The 25,210-nt window shown below is 46.3% G+C and overlaps 1 protein-coding gene across 2 annotated transcripts in view; it reads right to left on the bottom strand.

The window, feature by feature from the left end:
* Positions 1–25,210, bottom strand: part of AKAP13 (A kinase (PRKA) anchor protein 13) — a 158,275-nt gene that overhangs the window by 56,384 nt on the left and 76,681 nt on the right. Inside the window, exons 9-12 of one of the 2 annotated variants that reach the window (XM_014545432.1) lie at positions 10,496–10,571; positions 6,521–6,657; positions 2,097–2,467; positions 1,111–1,164 (exon numbers count right to left, since the gene is read on the bottom strand). In XM_014545432.1, coding sequence (XP_014400918.1) covers positions 1,111–1,164; positions 2,097–2,467; positions 6,521–6,657; positions 10,496–10,571 — 638 coding nt within the window. Of the gene's footprint in view, positions 1–1,110; positions 1,165–2,096; positions 2,468–6,520; positions 6,658–10,495; positions 10,572–17,361; positions 18,089–25,210 lie in introns of those variants that run through there. The other variant, XM_014545433.1, reaches the window with a different exon arrangement.

Here is a 25,210-nt window from a genome sequence, read left to right as displayed (position 1 = left end):
CCTAGATTAAAAATAATCCCTATTCTTCTCCCCCATCTTCTTTTAAAATGTATTTTTTTATTGTTGATATTATAGATATCTCTTTTAATACTTGTTGGAATGTTTCAATTTTACTAGTTAAGGCTTAATACAAAACTTACAAGTATGCCTCAGCCTCTTCCTACAGAATATGACGAGGGGGAAGCTGCCAGCGAGTGGCCGGGATGCTGGAACTATTTGCTAACTTGGACGGCACCCAGCTACTTGCCATCTTCCAGGGTCTTCAAGTGCATGGTTTCAATGAGTTCCGATTAAAGAGCTCCCATGGGGAGCCTGACATGACTTATGACCCTTCCTCTGAAGAAAACCTTCACCAGAGTCATGGTTATCTGAGATTCATGAGAATATTTGTATTTGAGCTCAATTTTGCACTTAACTCTGGAGTTAAAGGGAGCAGCCACTTGAAAGACACAGTGGGAAAGAGCACTATTCGCCTGCTTCCCCACAAACACCGTCAGCTAATGTTAACAATCCATCTTTATGCCCGGCTGGCGGGGCGCAGTGGTTGAGTGTTGACCCATGAACCAGGAAAAGTCACGGAGCGATTCCCAGTCAGGGCATATGCCTGGGTTGTGCGGTCAATTCCCAATCGGGGGCATGTAGGAAGCAGCCAATCAATGATTCTCTCTCATCATTGATGTTTCTCTCTCTCTCCCTTCTTCTCTGAAATAAATAAAAATTTTTAAAAAATGTGTTGAAAATATTCTAGGGCCTTAATTTAATTCTTTTAAACGTTGTATTAAGCAGGTATTTCTGGTCCCCCCGCCCCCACACCTTTTTGGAAAGAAAGAAAAACTCCTCCCTCGGGTCCATTGGAGAGGCACCGCGTCAACATGTCTTCAAACTGTTCTGGAGAAAGTTGGGGAGACACTATTATTACAACTTCAGATTCAAGAAACTATTTCATAGGGAATGGGCATCAGCAATCAAGTTCCTGTATCTTATTTGCCTGAGCAGATGTGACACTATTGGAAAACAGCTGCTGAATCTTGGAATAAGCAGAATAACGAGAGGCTGGTTAGTAAATGCTGAGGCAACATGGTTAGTCCAATGAGTGAGTGAACTCTGTACCTTCTCCTATGAATGGGAGGTCTCCTGACAACATCGCCAAGAACGCGCATTGAACTGGAAATGAATGGTGGGAGAGGTCAGTGTGAGGTGAAACAAAATGGATACAGACACATGGAACACACAGACATCACACCAGGAGAGATACAACCCCAGAGAGAAACAGCAGGAAGTCGGGGGTGAAGGGATGTGGAATGAGACAAATATCAGACCCCAAGGGGCCGGGCCACTTCTGTGGAGGCCTAGCTTGCCTCCCTCCTTGCTCCCTGGAGTTAATCAGATGACAGGGAATGAGGCTTATTAAATTATAAAAGTAAAAGGATCAGGACAAAGGCCATTCAAAACTTACAAAGGGTTTTCTTAACACTTAAAATTTCAGGCTTCACTGTATGCAGGAATATTATGAGCATTAGTCAAACTAATTAAAGTGATACCCCATCCCATTATCTCCAGAGGTCCTGGGACAGTGATGCTGGGTAGTCCTTAATGCGAAGCTCAAATAGGAGATTCTCATTAAAGGCTGAAAATACAAATAATTTAGGTGATAGGGTTCTTCTCTTAGTTCAACCAAAGGATCACTATGTAATCCTGGGCAAATCATTGAATCTGAGCGTCAATTTCCTCACCGGAGCTAAATGATCCATACAGTCCCATCCAGCTCTGAAACTAAGGCCATGGCAAAGGGATCCACAGGGGTTATAAAGAAAAATGATTTCTATATAAAGCAAACACTCATTTCTTGACACTTGTCATCTAAGACAAGGACATCTGGCTGTAAGAATCTTTCCCTACACCCTTAAGTTTTCTATCGGTGTAAATGCTTTAAAGAAAAGAAAAAAGGTACAGGATGAATACAGCTGAAAAGAAAAGCTTTTAGAAACTGCTTTTCATGTAATTTAGGTGCTCAATCTCTCACCAACGATAACCCCAAAGCAGAAACTCCTCAAAAACAAGCACACAGAGAGACTACCCGGCAGCCGGCACCTCACCTCCGGTGGCTCATTTCTCCATCGCTGGCCGCATTCTTGCCAGGACCCCAGCTGTGCCTCCGGAAAGGGGACAGCGAGCGCAGGGAGCTCCTCAGCACAGAGCAGTTGGCAGGCACTTCGGTGATGCTGTCCATCTCCTCCTCCTCCATCTCACCTGAGCCGGCAGGCTCGCTCTCACTCTCTCGCCCCTCCGCGCCCACCCCGGGGCTGTAGAAGCCGTCGAGGGACTGCTGCTCTCTGGACCTGTGCAGAGCTGGCATCTGGGGGAGGGACACATCGCTGCCATGCGAAGAGTGTCGGTCCAGGGAGGCGGTGTCGTCGGTGGAGGAACTGGATCCGGTGATGTCACAGACCGACTGCTCTTCCTCGGGCTGGAACGGGGAGGAAGCGAATGCGGTTGAAGAGCAGAACCAAGAAGACGGCCTGTTATCCCTATCGAGCCAGTGGCGTCATGGTGGGCAGGACGGGCAAGATCGCATGGGCTTCAAGAGAGATTTCTTTTTTAAAGCGTGATCACAGCTGGATTAAATAGCCTCCAGTAAAGGTAGGGTCCAGGGCCTATGCTCTTTCTGCCCTCTAGGGGTGCTAGACTAGAAGCCCATCAATTGTCCCCTTCTAACACAGGTCAGTTCCTTCAGCCAATACCCCCAACTGAAATGAAGGGAGCCCTATGTCTCTGGGGTTCTGCTGAATGAAACGCTAAATTGATATCCTATTAGGTTCAATTCTCACAAGCCTTACCTAAAAACAAGGTTGTCTGCTTGGCTACAGGGATGATGTGCTGAGGTTAACACTCCAAAAGCAACCCTGTGATTGCTTTTAGTGGCCTTCTGAAAAAATGTCAGGTCATGAGCCCACCTAAAATCTTCCATAAGTGCCCACATTCTGGTCACAAATTCTTAAATATAAGAAATCTAAGCCCGGTCGGTGTGGCTCAGTGGTTAAGCATTGATCTACGAACCAAGAGGTCACTAGGTTCGATTGCCGGTCAGGGCACATGCCTGGGTTGCAGACTCGATCCCCAATAGGGGGTGTGCAGGAGGCAGCCAACTGATGATATTTCTCTTTCATTGATGTTTCTCTCTCTCTATCCCTCTCCCTTCCTCTCTCTAAAAATCAAATAAGATACAGGAACTTGATTGCTGATGCCCAAAATCAATATATATATTTTTTTAAAGAAAGAAATTTATTCTTTTTTCTCACTTCACTGAAAATTGGCTGAGTATTATCAGGCCGAAGTGTACATAAAATAATCCATAAAGTGATAGGGCGGGGGCCAGGGTGGGAGAATAAACATGAAGCTCATAACACTCACCAAAAAGTCATAATATTTCGCAGGAGGCAGGCTGAGTGGGATTATTAAGTTTGTGACAAACACTGCAGGCTGTTAAAGGGACCTCTGTGAGGCCAGAGGCCCACTGATGGCTACAGGAAGTGACCTAACGCACACTCATGGTTCGCATTAAAGATGTTGCAATGGCTCCCCCACAGATTGTATTTCAGAGGAGGGAGGCGAAGAGGGCTGGGGCCGGGGAAGGAACTCGGGGCCGGCCTGCTGTTGCGCATGAACATGCGGATGGCCACCGAGAAAGACTTGTAAGTAGCGGGTGGGCCGTCTGCCACTGCTGTGCTTCTATGTGAATCAGTGGCTATTAAAGCAGGTGTTGGGAGATTGAAAGCAAAATCACAGAAACTAAACAAATTTTAGAGTCAGGTCTAGGAACATGTCTCAATTCTGTTGCCAGCAGAGTAATTCTGAGTAAACTTAACCCACCAGAGCCTCTATTTCCTGAGGACTCTGAGGATAAAACCACCCACCATACAGCATTGCTAGGATCATGAAATGAGATCACACATTTAAAAAAATTCAGTGTCGAGCGAATAGTAAGTACTCTGTAAATATTAGCCTGCCTCTCTCCTTTTCTGTCCATATGTAAAGCCTTGGTCTTAATAATGCCAGAGAAAACATTACAAAACCTCTCTTGGGCACATCCTGGGAGAGGAACCACTAAGAGGAAGAGGCCACTGGACATCCTGGAGCGGGCAGGCCCAGGTGGAAAGAGCACCGCCCTCCTGCTTTCCTGATGGCTCGGGTGTGAAACCAGGGAAGACCACTCAGGGAGTAAAAATTGTATTGCAGGGGTCGAGCGAATAGTAAGTACTCTGTAAATATTAGCCTGCCTCTCTCCTTTTCTGTCCATATGTAAAGCCTTGGTCTTAATAATGCCAGAGAAAACATTACAAAACCTCTCTTGGGCACATCCTGGGAGAGGAACCACTAAGAGGAAGAGGCCACTGGACATCCTGGAGCGGGCAGGGCCAGGTGGAAAGAGCACCGCCCTCCTGCTTTCCTGAGGGCTCGGGTGTGAAACCAGGGAAGACCACTTGGGGAGTAAAAATTGTATCGCAGGGTCTACGTGGCTCAGTGGTTGAGCGTCAACCTAGGAACCAGGTGGTCACGGATGAATTCCCGGTCAGGGCGCATGCCTGGGCTGTGGGCTCCTGTAGGAGGCCTGATCAATGATTCTCTCTCATCATTGTTATTTCTAGTTCTCCCTCTCTCTTCCTCTCTGATATCAATAAAAAATATATGTATTTTTAAAAACTGTACCTATCTGGTCACCCTGAAAAAAAATAATTGCTAAATCTAGCATGGGTATGAAACACTGGTATGAACAATCTTATAAATGCTTCTGGCAGTTTGAAAAGCAGGTAAAACATATAAAATGCTAATTCTGCGTAGCTAGGAAAATCACTCAATTTAGGGAGCAGAAATAACTACCATTCTGTAGAGATGGCTACATCCAGGGAAGGTGTCATGCACTAGGAGGCAGCAAGCATTTCTAAGTGAAGACTTTCCCATTTTTATCAGGTTTTTTACTACATACAGAAACGATTAACAAAACACGTGCGTATCTATGACACCATTCAGGGATTAGCGATGATTCAAACTTAAAGCTGGAACGCAGAGATATTATCTAATCTATTTATCTCAGACAAAAGCAATTTATTTTCAAAGATCAGCATCTCCAGAATGGCATTCAGCAGAGTGTGTGTGTGTGTGTGTTGGGGGGTAGGGGGGTGCGGCAGGAGATTGGTGGTACAGGTGGAGGAGACTTTAGAAGTCCTTATAATGAAAACCTCAAAATTACAGTGAAAATTACCCAAATTCTGGTTTTTTTGGTGTTTTTTTTTAAAATGCTATTGGTTTCCCTCTTCCTAAATAACTTCAGAAAAGGACAGACCTTCCCAAGTATGTGGAATTTTTACTTGACACACTCTCGAGTCAACCAGTCCACTCTGAGCAACCATGACAGGAATCCTGAAGCTCCACAAATCTTCACAAGCCCCTGGAGGAGATGCAGAGTGCAAGGGAAAGGAGCCAGGAGGAAAGGTCAGGGGAGGCCAAAGGGACACACAAGGGCCGCTTGGACAGCAATGAGAGTGTCTGAAGGTCATTCAAGAGGCTTGAATACGTTGTGGGCCAGACCCCAGAACGTTAAAGCCTCCATTCTTTTTCTTTTTTTTTAATTTCAGAGAGGAAGGGAGAGAGAGAGAAACATCAATGATGAGAGAGAATCGTGGTTGGCCGCCTCCTGCACGCCCCCTACTGGGAGATCGAGCCCACAACACAGGCATTTGCCCTGACGGGAAATGTAACTGTGACCTCCTGGCTCATAGGTTGACGCTCCATCACTGAGCCATGCCGGCCGGGCAAGTCTTCATGCTTCTACCATAACTTTGCAGCAGCACCGTTACGCGGGCCCGGAGAACGTATCTACCCACTGACACAACTGCTCCCCTCACTGCCCCAGTCACCATGAACCTTCACACCGGGGCCTTCACAGCGGCCTCGCCTGCCCCTCACCCCCTCGCTACTGAGACAACCTCCTGTGGGGCACAGAGCTGGGTGCCAGTGCTGACCCTGCTGTGGGAAAGGCCTCTAGTTTTCTTAGGAAACAAAGCAGAACTCGATGCAACCAGGTGCAAAAAAAAAAAGGAAACCACCTCCACCCTCTTAGAGGGCCTCAAATTATAAGAAAAACACGAGGTGATTCATGTGGCTGGGCTGGGCTTTTCAGAGAGAAAGCTTGGGCTCCCTAGCAGAGATCTAGAAAGTTCCAATTAAGCCACTTGACATCACCCAGCTCCACAGTGAGCTTCAGGCCTAAGCACATTAATCAGAAATGACTCTGTGGTTAGTTTATGCACATGACATCATGCAGTCTGAGCCGGGTCCTTCCTCCCACTGACAAGTGCTCATTGTCATCTGATTTCGTTCACTTCCAGTCCTTGCCGCGATGCTGCAGGAAATAAAGGGGCCGCGGCCTTGTTTGAAGCCCCTGGGGCCCTGGAGCTCCCCTCTCTGAGGGACCCCGACACTGCTCCAGCAGAGACCCCACTCAGCGAGCCACGGGCGGTACCTTGGAGAAGACGATGCTGTCCACGTCTTCGCTGGGCGAGTGGAAGAGGTCGGAGTCACTCCCGGATTCTCTTTTCAGTTCACCTTCTGTGGGGGCACACTCCCGGCCCAGCCCGACACCCAGGAAGTTCTCACATTCTGAAAAAGAGACTATATTCAATCAATACATTTAAAAAGTTCATTTCTCTTCATTCCAGCAGTCAGACCAAGGGGAGCAGGGCTTCGCTATAACGGGGCTGCCAGGCAATGGGCTGAGCCTCATACAGTAACAAGAGTATCGTTTCACCCAGCCAGTGTGGCCCAGTGGTTCAGCATCAACTATGAACCAGGTCACAGTTCAATTCCTGGTCAGAGTACATGCGTGGGTTGCAGGCTCAATCCCCAGTAGGGCTTGTGCAAGAGGCAGCCGATCAAAGATTCTCTCTCATCACTGATGTTTCTCTCTCTCCCTCTCCCTTTGTCTCTGAAATCAATAAAAAAACAAAAATCACGGGTCTTCTGGAGTGCCCCGCCACACACACACACACACACACACACACACACACACACCTCAGAGAGTATGATACTTTGGGTGGAGCTGGTGGGTGTGAGCTTTCCACTCCTTCCCCTTTCCACACGTGGAAAAATCAGAAACCCCGTCCCGTGGCTGAGGGAAAATGGGGGGCTGGCCAGGAAGAGAAAGAGCTGTCCCAGCCACTGTGCTGAGCCCAGCAGTCCAGCTGGCAGCCTCACAGAGCACGTCCCCGCTCCGGGCTGGAAAACACCAGCGCTAGACATTCTCATGGAAAAGCCACAGGAGGACCCAGGGCGGCCCTCGCAGCAACTCCTCCCCCAGGAGAGAGACCGCACCACGGGGACCATGACCCAGACGGAGGAGCATCGCTGTGGGAGATGCTGGTGCCTGCTGAGCCGGGGAGGGGGGCAGATCAGGGGAACCAGGAGAAAGGATAGGAAAGGACCTGAAGCCGTTATGAAACCCCACAAATGGGGGGAGGAGGGTTAAAGGCAAGCTAACCCACACCCCAGCTCACGTGTGTTGGTAAGTTTTCAAAATGAATGAAATCTTTCCTTTCTTCCTACGTGTCCCCTTCCTAATGAGTAAGATAGAGCAGCGCATGAAGGTAGAAGAAGAATGGGCACTAGCCTTAGAGTTAGACTGACGTGGCTTCAATCTCGGTCTGACCACTTATCGCCAGAAAGATCCCAGGCAGAAGTCACTTAACCCCCTCAGTCTCCATTTCCATAGCAGTGAAACGGGAAGATGGGGAGCTCCCTGAAGTAGCTGTAGCGACAGTTCGAAATGATTTATACACACAGCCATCGGAGCTCTGCCCCTCGCACACAACAGGCGTGTGATCAGCTCGCTAATGAAGTCAGGGCTTCATTGACCTGTAACGTGTGGCTCAAGGAGCCTCAGTCAGGAGGCCTTGAGGCGAGCCAGACCCGTTTTATGACCCTTACACAAATGTCAACAACTTTTGTGTCCTGAGCCATTAGCTTTTTCACAGCGAGCAAAACGTGGACTCTTAACGATGCGATCTAGTCATCTGGGTATAAAATTATATGTATGCAAACAAATTATAGTCGGGGTAGGGTAGCGTAGGAACATACCAGCAGCACTCACTGGGCTCAGCACAGTGCTTTCCTGCATTTATTTACCCAGAATTTAAAAATATACAAAGTAGTTTTAAAAGATACTCTCTCATTTGGTTTAACCCTACTGCTGCCCTGAGCTGTGTTCATAAAGCAAAAGAAGGAAACCTGCCTAGAATTCACCAAAAAAACTATGCCTGAAAGTAAAAAACCTCACGTCTTAAGTTCAGAAGCATAAACCAGATGTTGGATTTTGTTAAACTGAAGTTTAAAAACACCAAAGGGGGATGTTTGGGGTTGGAGTATGTGTGTGGGGGGTGTCAACAAAATTCAAGATCATTTCTTTAATCAAGTAAATGAAACTACCACACATGGAGAAACTCCTGTGAATATTCAAACTGTGAGGCAACCTCATTCACCTTCTCAGGACAGACAGTTCATTGCTTGGGTGGTTGGAATAATTACACTTTTAGAAAAAGCCCCAGACAGCTTATGGGATAAAGTAAGGGGAAACTTTTAAATAAAAGATTCTAAGGGGCTGGACTGGGGACATTTCAGCTGCATTTGAACAGAATCAATCTTATAACACACGGAGGCCCTAAACACAACTATAGCCTATTAATATCCTTTTTAAAAAAATATGTATTTTATTGATTTTTTGCAGAGAGGAAGGGAGAGGGATAGAGAGTTAGAGACATCGATGAGAGAGAAACACCGATCAGCTGCTTCCTGCACACTGCCTACTGAGGATGTGCCCACAACCAAGGTACATGCCCTTGACCAGAATCGAACCCAGGACCCTTGAGTCCGCAGGCCGACGCTCTATCCACTGAGCCAAACCGGTTAGGGCGCCTGTTAATATCCTTTAAGCGCTTTCTCCGCGTGGGACAAAAGTAGAGAAAAACACTGCACGTCTGTTTCCAACTCTTCCTTTGGAGTGAACTGAGTTGAGAATCAGTAGGAAAACCCTCTGGAAATAAAGGATTTAAAGTTTGTCTTTAAAAGTTGATTTTGTGTGTGTTTTTTAAAACACATTTTTATGGACTTCAGAGAGAGGAAGAGAGGGACAGAAAAGAAACATCAATGATGACAGAGAATCACTGGTTGGCTGCCTCCTGCACTCCCCACACTGGGGATCGAACCCACAACCCCGGCATGTGGCCTTAATTGGAATCGAACTGTGACCTCCTGGTTCATAGGTTGAGGCTCAACCACTGAGCCATGCAGGCCAGGCTGAAGTTCGCCTTTAAATGTAAGACTACTGCAGTACAACCACAGCCAAATGGTTTCCAGAAAGGCCTTAAATGATGCCTCCGTAGTTTTTAAAGCAGGTTATTAAAATCTGGAAATGTAAACAGAAGTTCTGGGGGGAATGTAGACTTAAGAGGCCAGAATGTAATTAGCCAGTGTTCATGGCAGCTGCAGGGACAGGCAACGGCTACAGCTGCCCACCATGGCATTCGGGTGACACCCAATAAGAAAAGCTGGTGATGCTAGGGAGGTCAGAGACAATGGCGCACAGAGACATGAGGGAGCACGCCTTCGTCCCCGTGAATTAGTGGCTAAACCTGGGTAAACAGTCGGGACTCCAAACTAACCACAGCCACGTGCTGTTATTACCAAGCAAGGTCCTACGAGCATGATACCTGTTGTTACTGAGACCTCCTGAGCCCTGAGGAAAGACTCAATTCCTGACAGTACTTCCAAAGTCTATGGTTCTTAATGGTCGGCCGCACAGGGGAGCAACCAAAGGAGCTCTGAAAGAGTTTGATGCCCAGGCCACACCCCCCAGAGCAAGTAAATCAGAATCTCTGGGGGTAGGACCCAGACATCCGTGTATCTTAACGCTCCCAAGATACTTTTTTTTTCTTTCATTCTGGAATGTGAAGCTGTTTTTAATTACAGTTGACATAAAATATTACATTCGTTCCACGTGTTCAACACAGTGATCTGATATTTATATTCCTGACAAAGTGATCACAGCATGAGAACTCTAGCAGCCACCTGTCGCGGTACAAAGTTATTGTGGTACCACTGACCGTATTCCCTATGCTGCCCATTACATCCCATGACGTACTTACGTTGTAACTGTAAGGTTGCACCTTTTGATCTCCTTCACCTTTTTGCCCATGCCCCCATCGCTCAACCCTGCCAAGATACTTTCAACGTGTAGCTACGATTGAGAGCCACAGATTTAGTCCTTCACAATATATATTTATAGTTTTACTGGATTAAGAAATTGTATTATGTTATTGTGTAGCATGCTAAGGAAGAACAGATCTCCAAATCGAACGACCTGGTGTTGGAGTGGAACCGTGGCTCTAGAACATGTGCATTTTGGACAGCGGTGTTCAAGCGAGTCGGAAGGGGAACCCCTGCTTACCTGGGCTCTGCGGGGGAGCCAGGAGGGAGGCTGCATCAGCACACGGCTCAATCGTGCACCAGCTTTCCCGGTTTATCTGAAGGAGAGAAGAGAGACTGAGTTTCAGACAGTGAAGCCATGGGGGATGCTCTTCCAGCAGCTGCAAGTGCACATACTGCTCCATCACTCCCATCTTTTTCTTTGAAACTTTACTGCAAAGTGGGTAAAATTATTTTAAGAAAAAATACCTTTTCACAATACACACAAGGCAATCGATAATTAATGCTCTGGAGAGATTTTTGATAAAACTTAGGCATATAAGAGTCATTTTTATTAACAATACACACAAGGCAATCGATAATTAATGCTCTGGATTTTTTATAAAACGTAGGCATATAAGAGTCATTTTTATTTAATTTAACATAATCTTTAAATGACCATTAGAGATTTTAACACATCTCTCTCCGTAATTGCTAAAACAAGTAGACATAAAATCCGTAAGGATACAGAAAACTTGAAAGACATTATCAACCAATTTGATCTAACAAACATACAGAGCACTTCCTGCAACAGTAACAGGACACATTCTTTTGGAGTGTGCATGGGAGATAGACCGTATTTCGAAGAAATCAATGCGGTAGAAGAGAGAAACAATAAAATAAATAAAAATCAAAAGGTGATTTCCTTGAAAAGATCAATGATACTGCTAAAACTCTAGCTAGGCCGAACAAGAACAAAAGTTACAAATTATCAATATCAGAAATTAAAGGGGGACATTATCACAGAACCTATAGACATTGAAAAGATAACAAAGAAATACTATGGACGACTTTACTGCATATCATTGTAACCCAGATTAGAGATCTTGTCCTTAGATGTGTTTGAGGCGCATAAAAAGCCCAAAGGTGTAGAAACAGGAACGAAGAATGGCTCTGAGTACACACAGGTAGCACATCTGTTGTCATGTTAGTCTCCTTTCCAAAAGGTGACCTCTGAGACGGGGGTTTTCACATGAACAAATAAGCCAGTTCCTTGTACTATCAACACCCTTCTTAGCCGGCTCGAGACGAGGCTTGGCAAAAGGTTCTGACGGCCAAATCAGGACTAGGAGACACGAGAGAAAGAAACCATAGTGCTGAGACTACTGATAACCTGAGTTTTAAGAGAAAAACAAAGATGATGATGATGATGTCCTCTATCCAGATTTGCCCTGATGGAATCCGTCAGCCATGAGGCAAATACAGGACTGAAGTTCAACAGACTGAATGGGCCGAGGAAGGAACAGTTCAAGATTATTCCCAAATGTTTGAGCAAGTAGCTCAAAATGAGGAAAACAGAAACTTGGCCATTAGATATCCGTATCTTCTGGAGGGATAAGTTACCAAAAACAGAGTTTCTGGCTCTGACCACGTTCATGACGCTTTAAATAAAAAAACAAAGTTAGTCTTTTGTTCATATCGTCTCTGTGACAGAAAGATCGTGGCCACTGCAGGTATTCACACCCACAGTTCTGGTAAGTTCTTGCGCACGTGCCCCAGGGGTAAGAGAAGCTACTTCAGAAGAAAGGCCAGCCCCTCCCCGGACCCCGCCCACACGCTGTTTTTCATGCCCTGGGACCCCTTTCGATTCCATAAATCACACCCACGTCGCGTTCCCATCAGGCTGAAAATAGAGCTGTACATATTTCCAGCGCAGAGGGAGCTGGCTTTTGTTTTTGGCAGCGTGTCTGCTACTGTTTATATCCGAACATCCTAATAATACAGCCCACGGTTACACCCAGCCTTCCCAGCCGCGGCCCGTATTTACTTCCTCTGCATCTGTCTCAGGAGATCCAGCCAGAGTTCCAACTCTGAACAAAAGGAAGCAGAACCCACCATCCGGACACGGGAGCCAACCCTTGAGTCAGTCTTTTCAGGGAATCAGACTGTCACTGAGCAGATGCTGTGGCCATCTTCAAGCCTCAGCCTCCGTACCTTTCATTGAAGACAATGAGGAAATCTCTTAAAGCAAGCCAACTTTTCAAGGATGTATATTTCTCTGGAAAGTAACACTGGCCTTAAAGAAAAACTACTCCTTTGGCTTTAGCTCGGAGGTCGAGTGGCCTGCCCAAACATCATGAATAGGGCGGAGGGGTCCTCTGGAAACACTTTCTTTCAGTGCACACACAACATGGTTGCGCATCTTTTAACCAGCCATCTGAAACTCTGAATTACCGGCTACAAAGTATTAATGACCAGCTACAAAGTATGCTCATCAAACACATGCGAAACCAGGAACCTAAAATTATAGTAAAACAGAAATGGCCCCTGGACTACGTCGGTTCAGATCGCCAGTGAATCCTAGAGTATGTATGACCCTCTTCTGTCCTGGCAGATGGTAGTTCTGCCCAGTTTCTGATCCTTGCTACCCTCTTGTTTAAGAACGGCCTCAGGAATGCTTATCGTGAGTCAGCTACAGGCAAAAGCTCGTCAACCCTAGCTTACTAAAGGAAGTGGAGGAAAATAGGCATGTAGATACCAAGAGGATTCTGCTAACAATGAAAATTATTACATATCCCAGTTTGAGCATGTGATTTAGCATTGCCAACCATTTATCCTAAGAGCCAAAAGTCATAGGCATTAGGAGAGAGTAACCAAGGGACGGTCACATAGTGAGGAAGAGGAATGTGTATGTGTGGACTTGGACGGGGGACCGAGGAGGGTGGTGACAAGGAATACTATCAACTTATGTATTATTATTTAGGGGGGGGGGGGATTCAGAAAAGAAGTAAGATTTGGGATGCTGGGGTTGATGGTGAGAACAAGAGCTATCTGAAGATAAAGACCAATGTACGTAGCCTCAGGGGAATCTAAGGCCTGATGCCAAAGAACTACCCTGAAACTATACAGACCTGACAAAGGGAAGAGAGACCAGAGTGCAGAATAAGCCAATATGCAGGGGACGTAAGACAGGATGGGAATTCTGAAGCTAATCTACAGTGATTGTTAGGATGCCAATGGGAGGACTGGAGCTGTAAATGTGTAATACCAAAATGATGGGCTCAAAATCTCAATTTTATGATTATTGTCATACTTCATCTCTGGGATGGTTACCTTATCAGTACACTAAATACAGTTTATAGAAAATGATGCTTATGAATCCACACTTACAAATCTTAAACGATTAACTCATTCAATTAGCAAATACCTAGTATTTTTATTGTTGTTGTTAATCTTCCCCGAAGGATATTTTCCCCATTGCTTTTCAGAGAGAGTGGAAAGGAGGGAGGGAGGGGAGTGAAACAGAAGAGAGACACATCGATTGGTTATCTCCTGCATACGCCCCACTTGGGAGTGAAATGATGCTTATGAATCCACACTTACAAATCTTAAACGGTTAACTCATTCAATTAGCGAATACCTAGTATTTTTATTGTTGTTAATCTTCCCCGAAGGATATTTTCCCCATTGCTTTTCAGAGAGAGTGGAAAGGAGGGAGGGAGGGAGAGAGAAACAGAAGAGAGACACATCGTTTGGTTATCTCCTGCATACGCCCCACTTGGGAGTGAGGGTGGGGATGGAACCTGCAACCCAGGTACATGCCCTTGACCAGGAATGAAACTCTTCCATGTGAGGGCCGATGCTCTAACCACTGAACCATGCCAGCCAGGGCCTTACCAAGTATTTAATCTGAATCAGGGACATTGCTCTGTGTGCTTAGAAATGTCTAGCGAATATATGAAAAAACTTCAAGCTCCTTAGTATGAAAAGCAAACTTCCACAGATAAAAATAGATTGGAAACATACACATGATCACTTGAGATCTGAAGTATACCCAATACCATTATCTTTTTTTAAAAATATATTGTTATGAATTTCAAAGAGGAAGGGAGAGGGAGAGAGATAGAAACATCAATGATGAGAAAGGATCATGGATTGGCTGCCTCCTGCCCGCCCCACACTGTGGATCGAGCCCGAAACCCAGGCATGTGCCCTTGACCTGGAATCAAACCTGGGACCTTTCAGTCCGTAGGCCGACGCTCTATCCACTCAGCCAAGCCACCAGCTAGGGCCCCAATACCATTATTTTTTAAAAACACTAATTAAAGATAATGAAATTCAAAGTGGAAGATAATTGGAGAGCACTTCTGAGTAATTTTTTAAAAGAATTATAGGGAAAATCTGCTACAACTTGTGTGACAAACTGCAAGTATAAGAGATGGTGCACCTGTCCAAAGTGTTTACAGAAGGCAATGTCCTGAGAAAGAAGTGATGGTTTAGCTTCTAGGACTTCTCCCAACATGAAAGGTCTCGGACAGAAAAAACATGCATTTTTATATATAAATAACAACTGATATATATATATATATATTCATGTAATAAAAGGAACTGGTCGCCGCAAAGAAAAGGTCTAGGACAGCAAGAATATGGACTTTGAAAGCAATCGGATCTGGGGCTGCATCCTACCAGCTATTGTGTATGAGCCATGAGACCTTCAGAAAATGACTGACTATCGGAATCTGTTTTTCCGTAAGTAAAACGAGACTAGGAATGTGAAAAGTAAATGCCTGTATCTCCTATCCACCCCCTTCTTCCCACTGTGACCACGAAAGCATTTTATGGGGCCTGGACTCCCACAATGGCAGCCTCGCTGATGCCCACAGTCAGAATGACCCTGTGTAAACATACGCTGAGAAGTGCTGTATCCAAACAAAGCAAATTCCTCACCAGGGCGGTCAAGACCTTGCTTTTCCAGGTCCCCATTGCGCCTCCAGCTGCCCTGCGCTCCCCATTTACCCAGGTGCTCCTGTCACATGGCCCAGCCATTCCCTCCCACTTCGGGGCCTGGACTTGCTGTTCGCTCTTTCTAAAACCCCTTCCCCTTGGTGTAACAGGCACGTTCTTTTCCTGGAGGGATCCGTTTTTTTTTTGTTTGTTTTTTTAATGACATCACCTGAGAAGGATCTTTATCTAAAATAGGGCTTGCCCGGCCGGCATGGCTCAGTGGTTGAGCATCGACCTATGAACCAGGAGGTCATGGTTCGATTCCCGGTCAGGGCACATGCTTGGGTTGTGGGCTCAATCCCCAGTGTGGGGTGTGCAGGGGGCAGCCAATACATGATTCTCATCATTGATGTTTCTATCTCTTTCGCCTTCTCCCTTCCCCTCTGAAATCAATGCAAACATTTAAAAAAATAAGCTGTAAAATCGCATCTGAGGCCAGTAAGCCTGTGATTTTGCTCCACATAAAGGTTTTCATGCCCAGTTTGAGCACAGAGCTCCTCACATTTTAGCCTTTTTCAAATGGATGGCATTCCTATGAGACTGAGATCTTCTCTCTCCCCTTCCTCTTGTCCTTTTCCCTCCCCCCCCCCCCCCCCCTCAGCCCCCCACATGTAAAATCATGGAGAGTCAAGCATATAAAGGTCCTAAACACTAGGCTCTCCCCAGTGTCTGAGGACAAAAGTTTTAAAACATGAGTATGATTTCGTAAAGGAAATCACATTTCAGAGAAACTAAAATGAATATTATCTTGGAGCAACTTCAAAATGCCCAGTGACCAACTGCTCCCAGGCCAGGCCTGGCAGGTCAAACCACCGCCTGGGAGCGATTACAGGGGGACAATGACACCATCGCACGCCTGTCCCAGCCCCTCGTCCAATGTGGTATTTCACTGGCTCCCGTGTCGATTCTTCTAGGCCCATTATTGGCCTCAATGGACCAATGAAAAGAATGAGGGTGCCTCAAGCAATAAACTGAATTGATAAATCGATAACATAGCTCCACGATTTCCTTGACCAGGGCAATGTTTTACACTTTGCCTGGCTGCCCAGCTCCGTACTCACTCAAGGTTAGGAACTGAGGTTCCTTTCGGCATCTCTGAACCACTTGGGAGGCTTCCAATTTCCCCTGCTTTTGTCAGAAAACTGCTAAACTTCCAATAAGCACGCCATCAGTCATCCAATATTCCCAGACTCCCAACTTCTGACTGGAGGAGTCCTTACTAATTTTAGATCCCAGGATGCCTTCTGTGAGCAATTAGCCCTCCAGAGGCTCCGCCCCCGTCCTGCTTAGACACCTCACACTGAGCAAACAAACACGGCTATCAACAGTCTGGGGCCGGACCTGAAAAGCAGTCAAGCCAAGCCAACAGGACCAGGTCGCCACTTAGTAAATACGTTGATTGGAGAACCTTCCAGAGTTGTGAGCGAAGAGATGGCAGAAACAACAGAAAAGGCTCCAACAAAAGACAGAGCGACTCAGAGACAGAGGCAGCCGGAGAAAGATGCCCAGACGGATGGGGGCGGGGGTGGGCGTGAGGGGGCAGCGATGACAGGGACAGACAGACATCGCAAGAAAGAGCAACTCTAAAGGGGAATCTCTCCCTCTGAGATTTTCAAGAATAGGAGGTTCTCCTGAGAATAAGAATGCATTTTCAAGCAGGTACAGTGATATTTAAGCAGTAAGTGGCTCACTGCTGATTCTCAAGACCAACTGGTTTTGTTCAGATAGTACTTTATTTTATTCATCCTCCCCCAAGGATATTTTTCCCATTGATTTTTTTTTTTTTTTTTTTAGAAAGAGCGGGAGGGAGGGGGAGAGACACACAGAGAGAAACATTGATGTGAGAGAGACGACACATCGATTGGTTATCTCCTATACTCACTGAGGCTTACCCTGCAACTGAGGTACATGCCTTTGACCGGAATTAAACCTGGGACCCTTCAAGTCCGCAGGCCGACACAAACCAGCTCAGCTAGGACCAGATATTCCTTTAAGGACCCTAAAATCGCCAACCCAATCCCCCCACCCGCAATGCTCACACATACTCCTCAGCCCTTCTCCCTGCAGGTGGCCAGGGGCACAGCTATGGGATTCCAGGGGAAAGAGCCTGAGAGGTGGCCTTACCTTCAGCAACACCACGTCCACAGTCCTGTCCACCTTGGAGATGTCACACAGGCTGTAGCGCCGCTTGTGCCGCTCGTACATTCTGACCGAGTGCAGGAGGGAGGAACAAAGCCGATGTGCTGGGGTCACTGGGGGGACCAGCGCACCCCGCCAGTCCCGAGTTCCAAACTCCTCCCGGTGAGCTGCAGGGGACCGGGCCTTCCAGAAGGCGCTCTACGCAAAACCCTCCAAGGGCCAAAAAGGAATCAAAAAGAACCCAGCGGAATCCACTTCCCTGAACTGACCCGGAACTTTCTGACAACTTTGGAGCGCCGGGATAATGAGTTTATAATTCATAATATAAACAATGCATGCCTCCTGGTGCTATACTTTATGCAGATCTTGGCTGTGAGAGAAGCACACGCTGTTTCCATCACTGGTGATAACTCCAGTAGAAAAATTAAGAATGAACTGGCTGAGCATAATGGCCGGCGCACGTGGGGGAGAAACCAGAGCAGGCAATACAAATCCAGTACGTACTCGGTCAGGAAAAGAGAGAAAAAGGGAAGACAACGCTATTGCAAAGGGCTGGCATAAAACAAATTCCCATTCAACTGTTCTTGCTTTTAAAAAAAGAGAGAAGGAAAATCAAATTTTCTTTATGGAAGAAAAAAGCACAAGCCTGGAGATCCGTCTGAAGCAAAGAGCCTTTCAGGTCCGCGTCTGCTCCCAGGCAGCAGGGCTGGGTTCTGATTTTAGTTGAAAATATGTAATGACAGCAGCGAAGGAGGAAAAGGCCCTCCCCCTTCCCCCTCCCTCTCTTTAGGGCGCTGGCCCTGCCCGAGCCCAGCCGGTCCTCCCTTCTCCTCACTCACAGGGACGTCAAGACTTGCCCTTTCAGCTCCGCACCAACAGCCTCGGAGGCTTGAAAACCTAATTGCAGTGGTGGGAGCATGATTCACCCGCGAAGGAAGGAGAGAAAAACAAGGCTTCCTCTTCCAGCGCTTCCCCCTCCTCCTCCAACTGTCCCTGTGAGCAAGCTCTGATGCTTCGATGTCAGGCAGGAGTAATGGAGGGAGGGGTGTCACCCTGACCACCACCAGCATGTGCAACGCGCTTCTCTCTCCCTCCAAGTACAGAGAATTGAAACGACCCAAGGCACACACTATAGCTCCTTGCCAAACGCAAACCAGTGATTTAACGTGAGAAAAATGTGAGCCAAATATTTCAGGGTTGTTTCTCTAGGATCCAGAAGTGGCCACAAAGGTGTCCGACAAGGTTTAAACATCATCAAGAGTTCAGCTTTTTACTTTTTTATTTTGAGGGGGTTGATGAATGGGAGGGGGCTTTAAAGAGAATTAAAGAGAAAAGCAGGAAAATGAATGGGGACGTGTGTCAACGCTTTTTGTGACTAAGGAAGTCACCTGGCTGGGACTGCTCTGCCTTCGAAGCGTCCATTCACATGCAGGGAGCCCCGTGCAGCCCTGTGCACGGCTGCTACCCATTTGCCTGTTTTTTACTATTTGAGATTTCGTTAGCCCCACCCTTTGGAACATTCTCCGGGACCAGACCTCTTCCAGAATTCGCTCTCTCACTCCAGACATTCCCTCACTGAGGTTGAAAATGATTTGGGAGAGAAAGGAGGAAGGGAGGAGGCACTGGGGGAAGTAAAGGGAGAAAGAGTGAAGAAAGAAAGAATAGAAAGATTTGTCTCCTGGGGCATTAGCCTGATTTTCCTCAACTGGCCAGGTGTCCTAGCTGGACCTGGAGGGTGTGAATGAGGGAGTTCAAGTGCCACAACAGCAAGGAAGAAAAGAGACTTACTACCATGGGGATGGCAAACAGAGCTGGAGACAGGTGTCCTAGCTGGACCTGGAGGGTGTGAATGAGGGGGTTCAAGTGCCACAGCAGCAAGGAAGAAAAGAGACTTAATACCATGGGGATGGCAAACAGAGCTGGAGAGGGGGTTTTTCAGGAACTGTATGTACAAGGGGAAGAGACGTCTGATGAGTCACCATTTCCCCAGGCCAGGCATTCACTTGTTAACTAGCTCAAAGGACAGGGAGGCGGCCAGTCGGGCTATAATGCCAGCATTCTCCATCTATATGCTAACACACAGCTGCAGCTATAACCACTCAAAGCCCCGACCCCCCAGCCCTCACTGCTCTGGGAGGGATCCCCCAGCCTCACTGCCAGCCCTCACGGCTTCGACCCTCCAGCCCTCACTGCTCCGGGAGAGCAGACAGCCTCCCGCCCCACGTGCCCCAGGGGCCTTGGCTCCGTGACATTCCCAACATGTACAGTGAGACAGGGGCGCTGCTCATCACAGTGATGATGGGGACCAGTAGAAACAAGATGATTAGGGAAAGATTAAAAGTTGTAAGTAAAAGTCTTGCTCAGGCTTATTACCGAAAGGGCGGGGACCTGGTCAGCAATTTACAAATACTTTGAAACCATGTGATCTAAGGCACCAACGGAAAGATCCTTTAGGCTTCAGTGTATGAAAAATTGAATAATGTATTATCTTTTCGGTACGAGCTTTCACCAAGCTGTAATTTAGCACTCTTTCCCTTCCCCATATGCACACAGAGCTGCCTCCCCTCTGTCCTCAATATGGTTTATTCCTCTCTGCTGCTCCCTCTTCTGTTTTAATTAGATTCAAATGTTTCCTGCTTCCAAGGTTCCCAGGCATCTCTCTAGGGACCAGATGCTTTAATCACAATAAAGCCTTTCTACGCCCAGCCTCCCCTATTGACATAAATGTACATAATCTATACTGATTTAACAGCTATTTTGTGCCGTGCAGTGAAGGCAAACAAAATAAATAACAAGGTTTGTCCTCAAGAAGTTTATATAATTAGAGAGGAATCTGCTTCAAAATAATATAATTATCTGAAATGGCCCAGATTACTGTTTTGAGACATATAGATGAACCTTTTCAATTTCTGACTGTCTGCTGGCTTTGTGCTACCCGCTGCGAATGGAGATCTCTTACTTTTTCTGGACACATAAATGTATTTCAACGATTTGGAATCGTCTTTACGTATTCTGTTCCTTCTTGGAGCAGAAATGCCCTGGGTGGGGAAGAGTCTGTTTTTCTCTCCCCTCTGGATCGGATCAGCACTCCCCAACAGGAGACAGACTCCGTAGTCCTGTGCTTTTGCTGCTGATGTGACAATTCCAAGTTTTTATCAAAAACATCTGGACCCACTGAACAGTTATTCTGTTAGAATTTTGAAACGCCGCAACCAATCAGTTCAAATCCAAACTAGAGCTGAGAGTTACAAATTTTCGTTTTGAGAATGTTCCCTCTTTTCCTTTAATTTTGGGAACTTGTAATTATGTAATAATGTATGTATTATTTACAATAGTAGTTATTTACAAGATTAATGATACCTCCTTCTCTCTGTGTCCTTCTATCCGCAACAAGGGTTTCCAAATTCCTCAACAGAAGAACCAGTGCTTTTAGTCTGTTCAGACCACAGGCCCGACATGTGGTCTTAAAATTCCAGAAAATGAAGAATAACAGTATTTTATGCATTATGATTTATAGAATTTCTGTTCAAGAATTAATTTTTCTCCTGGTTTGTTCAATGACAAGATCTAACCCCTTACTCGAATTATTTAACCTTCTTACAGGGCACCTCTATTCGGCTCCTTTTGTTCCAGTTGGGACAGAGCCCTGCCCGAGTCCCACAGTCGGTTCTGCATTAGGGCGCCACCTAGTGGGCGTGCTGAGGATCCAACCAGAACGCTCAAGGCCAGTAAAAGGAACAGCAGCATATGACTGGGCCCTGGTTAAGTGACTCACCAGTGACTCATTTAGTCTGCAGGAACACCAGGTAGGAGGGTGAAAACCAAGGGTTCTTTCCATTCTGGGGTGTGCCATTATCTCCCTGAGCGACCTGGGACAATGACGCTGACTCTCTGGACTTAGGTTTTCAAAACTGAACACTGAGAGAGTATGGGCACTGTAGCGTACCTGACATTCCTTCTTGATCTGATACCGTCAGTCTGAGACTAAGAAGTATTTATCACCTGACATATAGCTAGCTCATAGGAACGGAGAAATCTGCTCAAAACCTGTTGTAGAAAACATGCAGAATATTCTCGCACAATTACATCTGCCACCTCCACTTTTCACATGAAATGGGAAGGAAGGAGAGGTCTACCACAGTTGACAATTTTCATCAATCTATGATTTCATTAACTTAAACATGTGAGTCATTCAGAGCTGCACATCTGTTGGCCAAATTGACTAGAATACAGGTGAAACATTAGCCTCCACTTGAGCAACTCCAGGCTGCTTAGAATAACAGTCTGCGTAAAATATGATGTTTGGAACTTGACAGGAGAAAGGGGAACATTATTTACAATGACAGCAAAGGCACCGTTTCCATCTCGGGCTTCCTTTTTAATCTCAGGGTAGAGGTTCAGGCACTACTGGTCCTGGCATTTCTTTGACCAGGTTTGGAGGCCCCAAGGTTAAGAGAGTGAAAGGAGAAGAGGAAGGCCTTTAGGGTGAGCAACCAGCTACTCTTTTCAAATCAGTCTAGACAGCAGCAAGCCACTCCGTTGCTTTAACCCTCTAGGGCAGTGGTTCTCAACCTTCCTAATGCCACGACCCTTTAATACAGTTCCTCATGTTGTGGTGACCCCCAACCATGAAATTATTTTCGTTGCTACTTCATAACTGTAATTTTGCTACTGTTATGAATCGTCATGTAAATATCTGATATGCAGGATGTATTTAGGCGACCCTTGTGAAAGGGTCGTTCAACCCCCAAAGGAGTTGCGACCCACAGGTTGAGAACCGCTGCTCTAGGGCTTTGCAAGAAGAAACCTTAAGACAATTTAGCTGGGAGCTAACAACGGCAAAAAGAAATTAAGATGGGAGAATATAAGAAAAGACAAAGCTTTAAAAAGGTCTCTGCAAGCTTGTGCTCCTTACAGATGTTACTGTCTACAGACGAGAAGTCGCACTCAGAGTCTCAGTCAGCTGTACCAGGGCACACAGCTCATAAAACGAGTTTGCATTAAACTGAGTTGTATAGCCCTGACTGGTTTGGCTCAGTGGATAGAGCATCGGCCTGCAGACTGAAGGGTCCCGGGTTCGATTCTGGTCAAGGGCACCAAAAAATAAAAATAAAAATAAATAAACTGAGTTCTGTAAATCTTTCTTTCCACCAAATGTCTTTTTTAAAAATATATTTTTACTGATTTCAGAGAGGAAGGGAGAGGGAGAGAGAATCACTGATCGGCTGCCTCCTGCACGCCCCCTACTGGAGATCGAACCCGCAACCCAGACATGTGCCCTGACTGGGAATTGAACTGTGACCTCCTGGTTCATAGGTCGAAGCTCAACCACTGAGCCACGCTGGTAGGGCATGGAGCAGTTCTTTAAAAAGGTCAACATGGACCAGGAACGCAGATGGAAGAGTCAGTCTTGGGAAAAGAAGAAAAAAGCCTCTTCATTTGAGGCAAAGGGAAAGAAGTAATAAAAGACAGATATTTATAGATTTTTTTCCTGGCCAATCCCCAAGTGCCTAATTTGGACGGAACTTCTGGTGTCCTGAACAATCCCCACCAGAGGCTGAAATGCCAGTGACCATTGGGATAAAGAGCACTGAGCTGCTCTCAGGCGGGACTCTGGGAGAAAAGCCCAGCAGCATGACAGCCTCTGTGGCCTTTTCTCACCTCTCCATGGACCTCCTCTCCTGCAGCTGCGCAAGTCAGATGGCTGTGCTCACACTGGATCCCACACCTGGCTGCCTCCATGCCCGTGCCCCAGCCCTGAGCACTCCTGTCACACGTGAAGCATCCATTGGTCATCACAGTTAGCTGGGTATCTGTCATACCAGGCTCTTGAGCAAGATAGCTCCTATTTCTTTGGATTTCCTTCAGGTTCCTGGCCTTCGCATTCAACAAATGGTTCCTGTTTGAATGAATAAATAGCCATCGCTGTCTGAAAAGACGACATTCTCAGGACTAGGTCTAACTAGTGCCGGCAATCTAGGTTCAAAGCTCCTTCATTCATCAATTTCAGTAACTCATGGGTTCTTGGATACAGAGGTACACCCTAGAGGAAAGGGGCATCTCTACTCCGCTCACCACAAACAAGTGACATGAGCACTTTGGGCTTTATCAATAAATGGGACGCGTCAGCCCTGGCCAGTTTACTCAGTGGATAGAGCACCGGCCCGCAGGTTTGGTTCTGGTCTACAGCACGTTCCTCAGTTGTGGGGGGCAACCAATCGATGTGTCTCATCATCGGTTCAGTAACTCATGGGTTCTTGGATACAGAGGTACACCCTAGAGGAAAGGGGCATCTCTACTCCGCTCACCACAAACAAGTGACATGAGCACTTTGGGCCTTATCAATAAATGGGACGTGTCAGCCCTGGCCAGTTTGCTCAGTGGATAGAGCACCGGCCCGCAGGCTAAAGGGTCGCAGGTTTGATTCTGGTCTACAGCACGTTCCTCAGTTGTGGGGGGCAACCAATCGATGTGTCTCACCATCGATGTTTCTCTCTCTCTCTCTCTGTCTTCCCCCTCCCTTCCATTCTCTCTAAAAATCAATGGAAAAATATCCTTGGGTGAGGATTAACATCAACAACAAAAAACAACAACACAGACACACACACATACACATATATATACATACTCTGCACAAAATGGTGCATTACTAGAGACCAAGTTTCATGGGAGCATTTTGGTAATTTATTCAGATGTGTGTGTGCTGGGTCAGGTGACTGGCAGCACTGACTGGTGGTGAGCTATGGAAGGACAGGGCATCGGACAAATCAGGTAACCCAAGGAGACAGTTTAAGGAACAGATAAGATCATAAAGTATTATCAGGGCCAACCCCTGAGCTTCCAGCACTGAGCAGGACACACTGTCCCTCCGACGTGCCCACTACAAGACGAGCAGTAACATCTCTCCTCCGCTTCCCCTAGGAGGATGCTATAAGAATAAGCATCAGTTATTTAATACTGCCTATTGCTACCACCTTTGTTTCATACAAGTATAGTTTTCTGGGTCTGAATTCAATAGAGAACATCACTGATGAGAAAGAATCATTGATCAGCTGCCTCCTGCACGCCCCACATTGGGGATTGAGCCTGCAACTCAGGCTAGTGCCCTGACTGGGAATTGAACCTTGACCTCCTGGTACACAGGTCGATGTTCAACCACTTAGCCACACTGCCTGGGCTGATATGAGTGATTCTTTAATGCAAGTTACTGTACTACTAGTAGGATTAGTGTCCACTGATGCACATCTTCATGAAGTAACAGTCAGTGCTAGCCATAATGACATTTCTGAGACATCAAGAAAAGGCAAAATGTTGTTCAGTGTTTAATAAGCCAGCCAAGTGCATAGATATTTTAGAAATATCTACAGTACAGATTTCCAAATCAAAGCTCCAGCTACCTGAAACCCTGCCACTTCAAAAGATTCACTTGTTCAAGGTTCCATGGAGAAGAAATGCTCTAATCTAATTATATGACGGTCTTCCTCCTGGGGCAGGTAATGTGGGGACTCTCTCAGCTCAGCTACTCCTGTGATCATCAGAATACATATGCTTTGCAGCGGTAGGGAATAATGCATCCCTTTTAAACGGTTGCCTTGTTAAACTGTAAAAATCAATGGCATGCATTTGTGAAATATTTTAATTACTATCTATATATATAAAAGGCTAATATTCTAAGTGTCTGTCCGTCTGGGTAATGATGTCATGTAGCTAACACCCGACTTCCTCTCCCTAGCGACTAGCCTCCTTGCAGTTTCTTCAGCCCAGGAACACGACTTGCTTTATAGCCAGGTGGGAACATTTTATACTGTAACCAAATGTCTGTGAAGCGTTTTCC

Source organism: Myotis brandtii, unplaced genomic scaffold (genome assembly GCF_000412655.1).
Source record: "Myotis brandtii unplaced genomic scaffold, ASM41265v1 scaffold409, whole genome shotgun sequence".
NCBI classification, from domain to species: Eukaryota; Metazoa; Chordata; class Mammalia; order Chiroptera; family Vespertilionidae; genus Myotis; species Myotis brandtii.
Note: the sequence above shows the minus strand (reverse complement) of the source record. Positions and strands in the feature narration are given on the sequence as shown.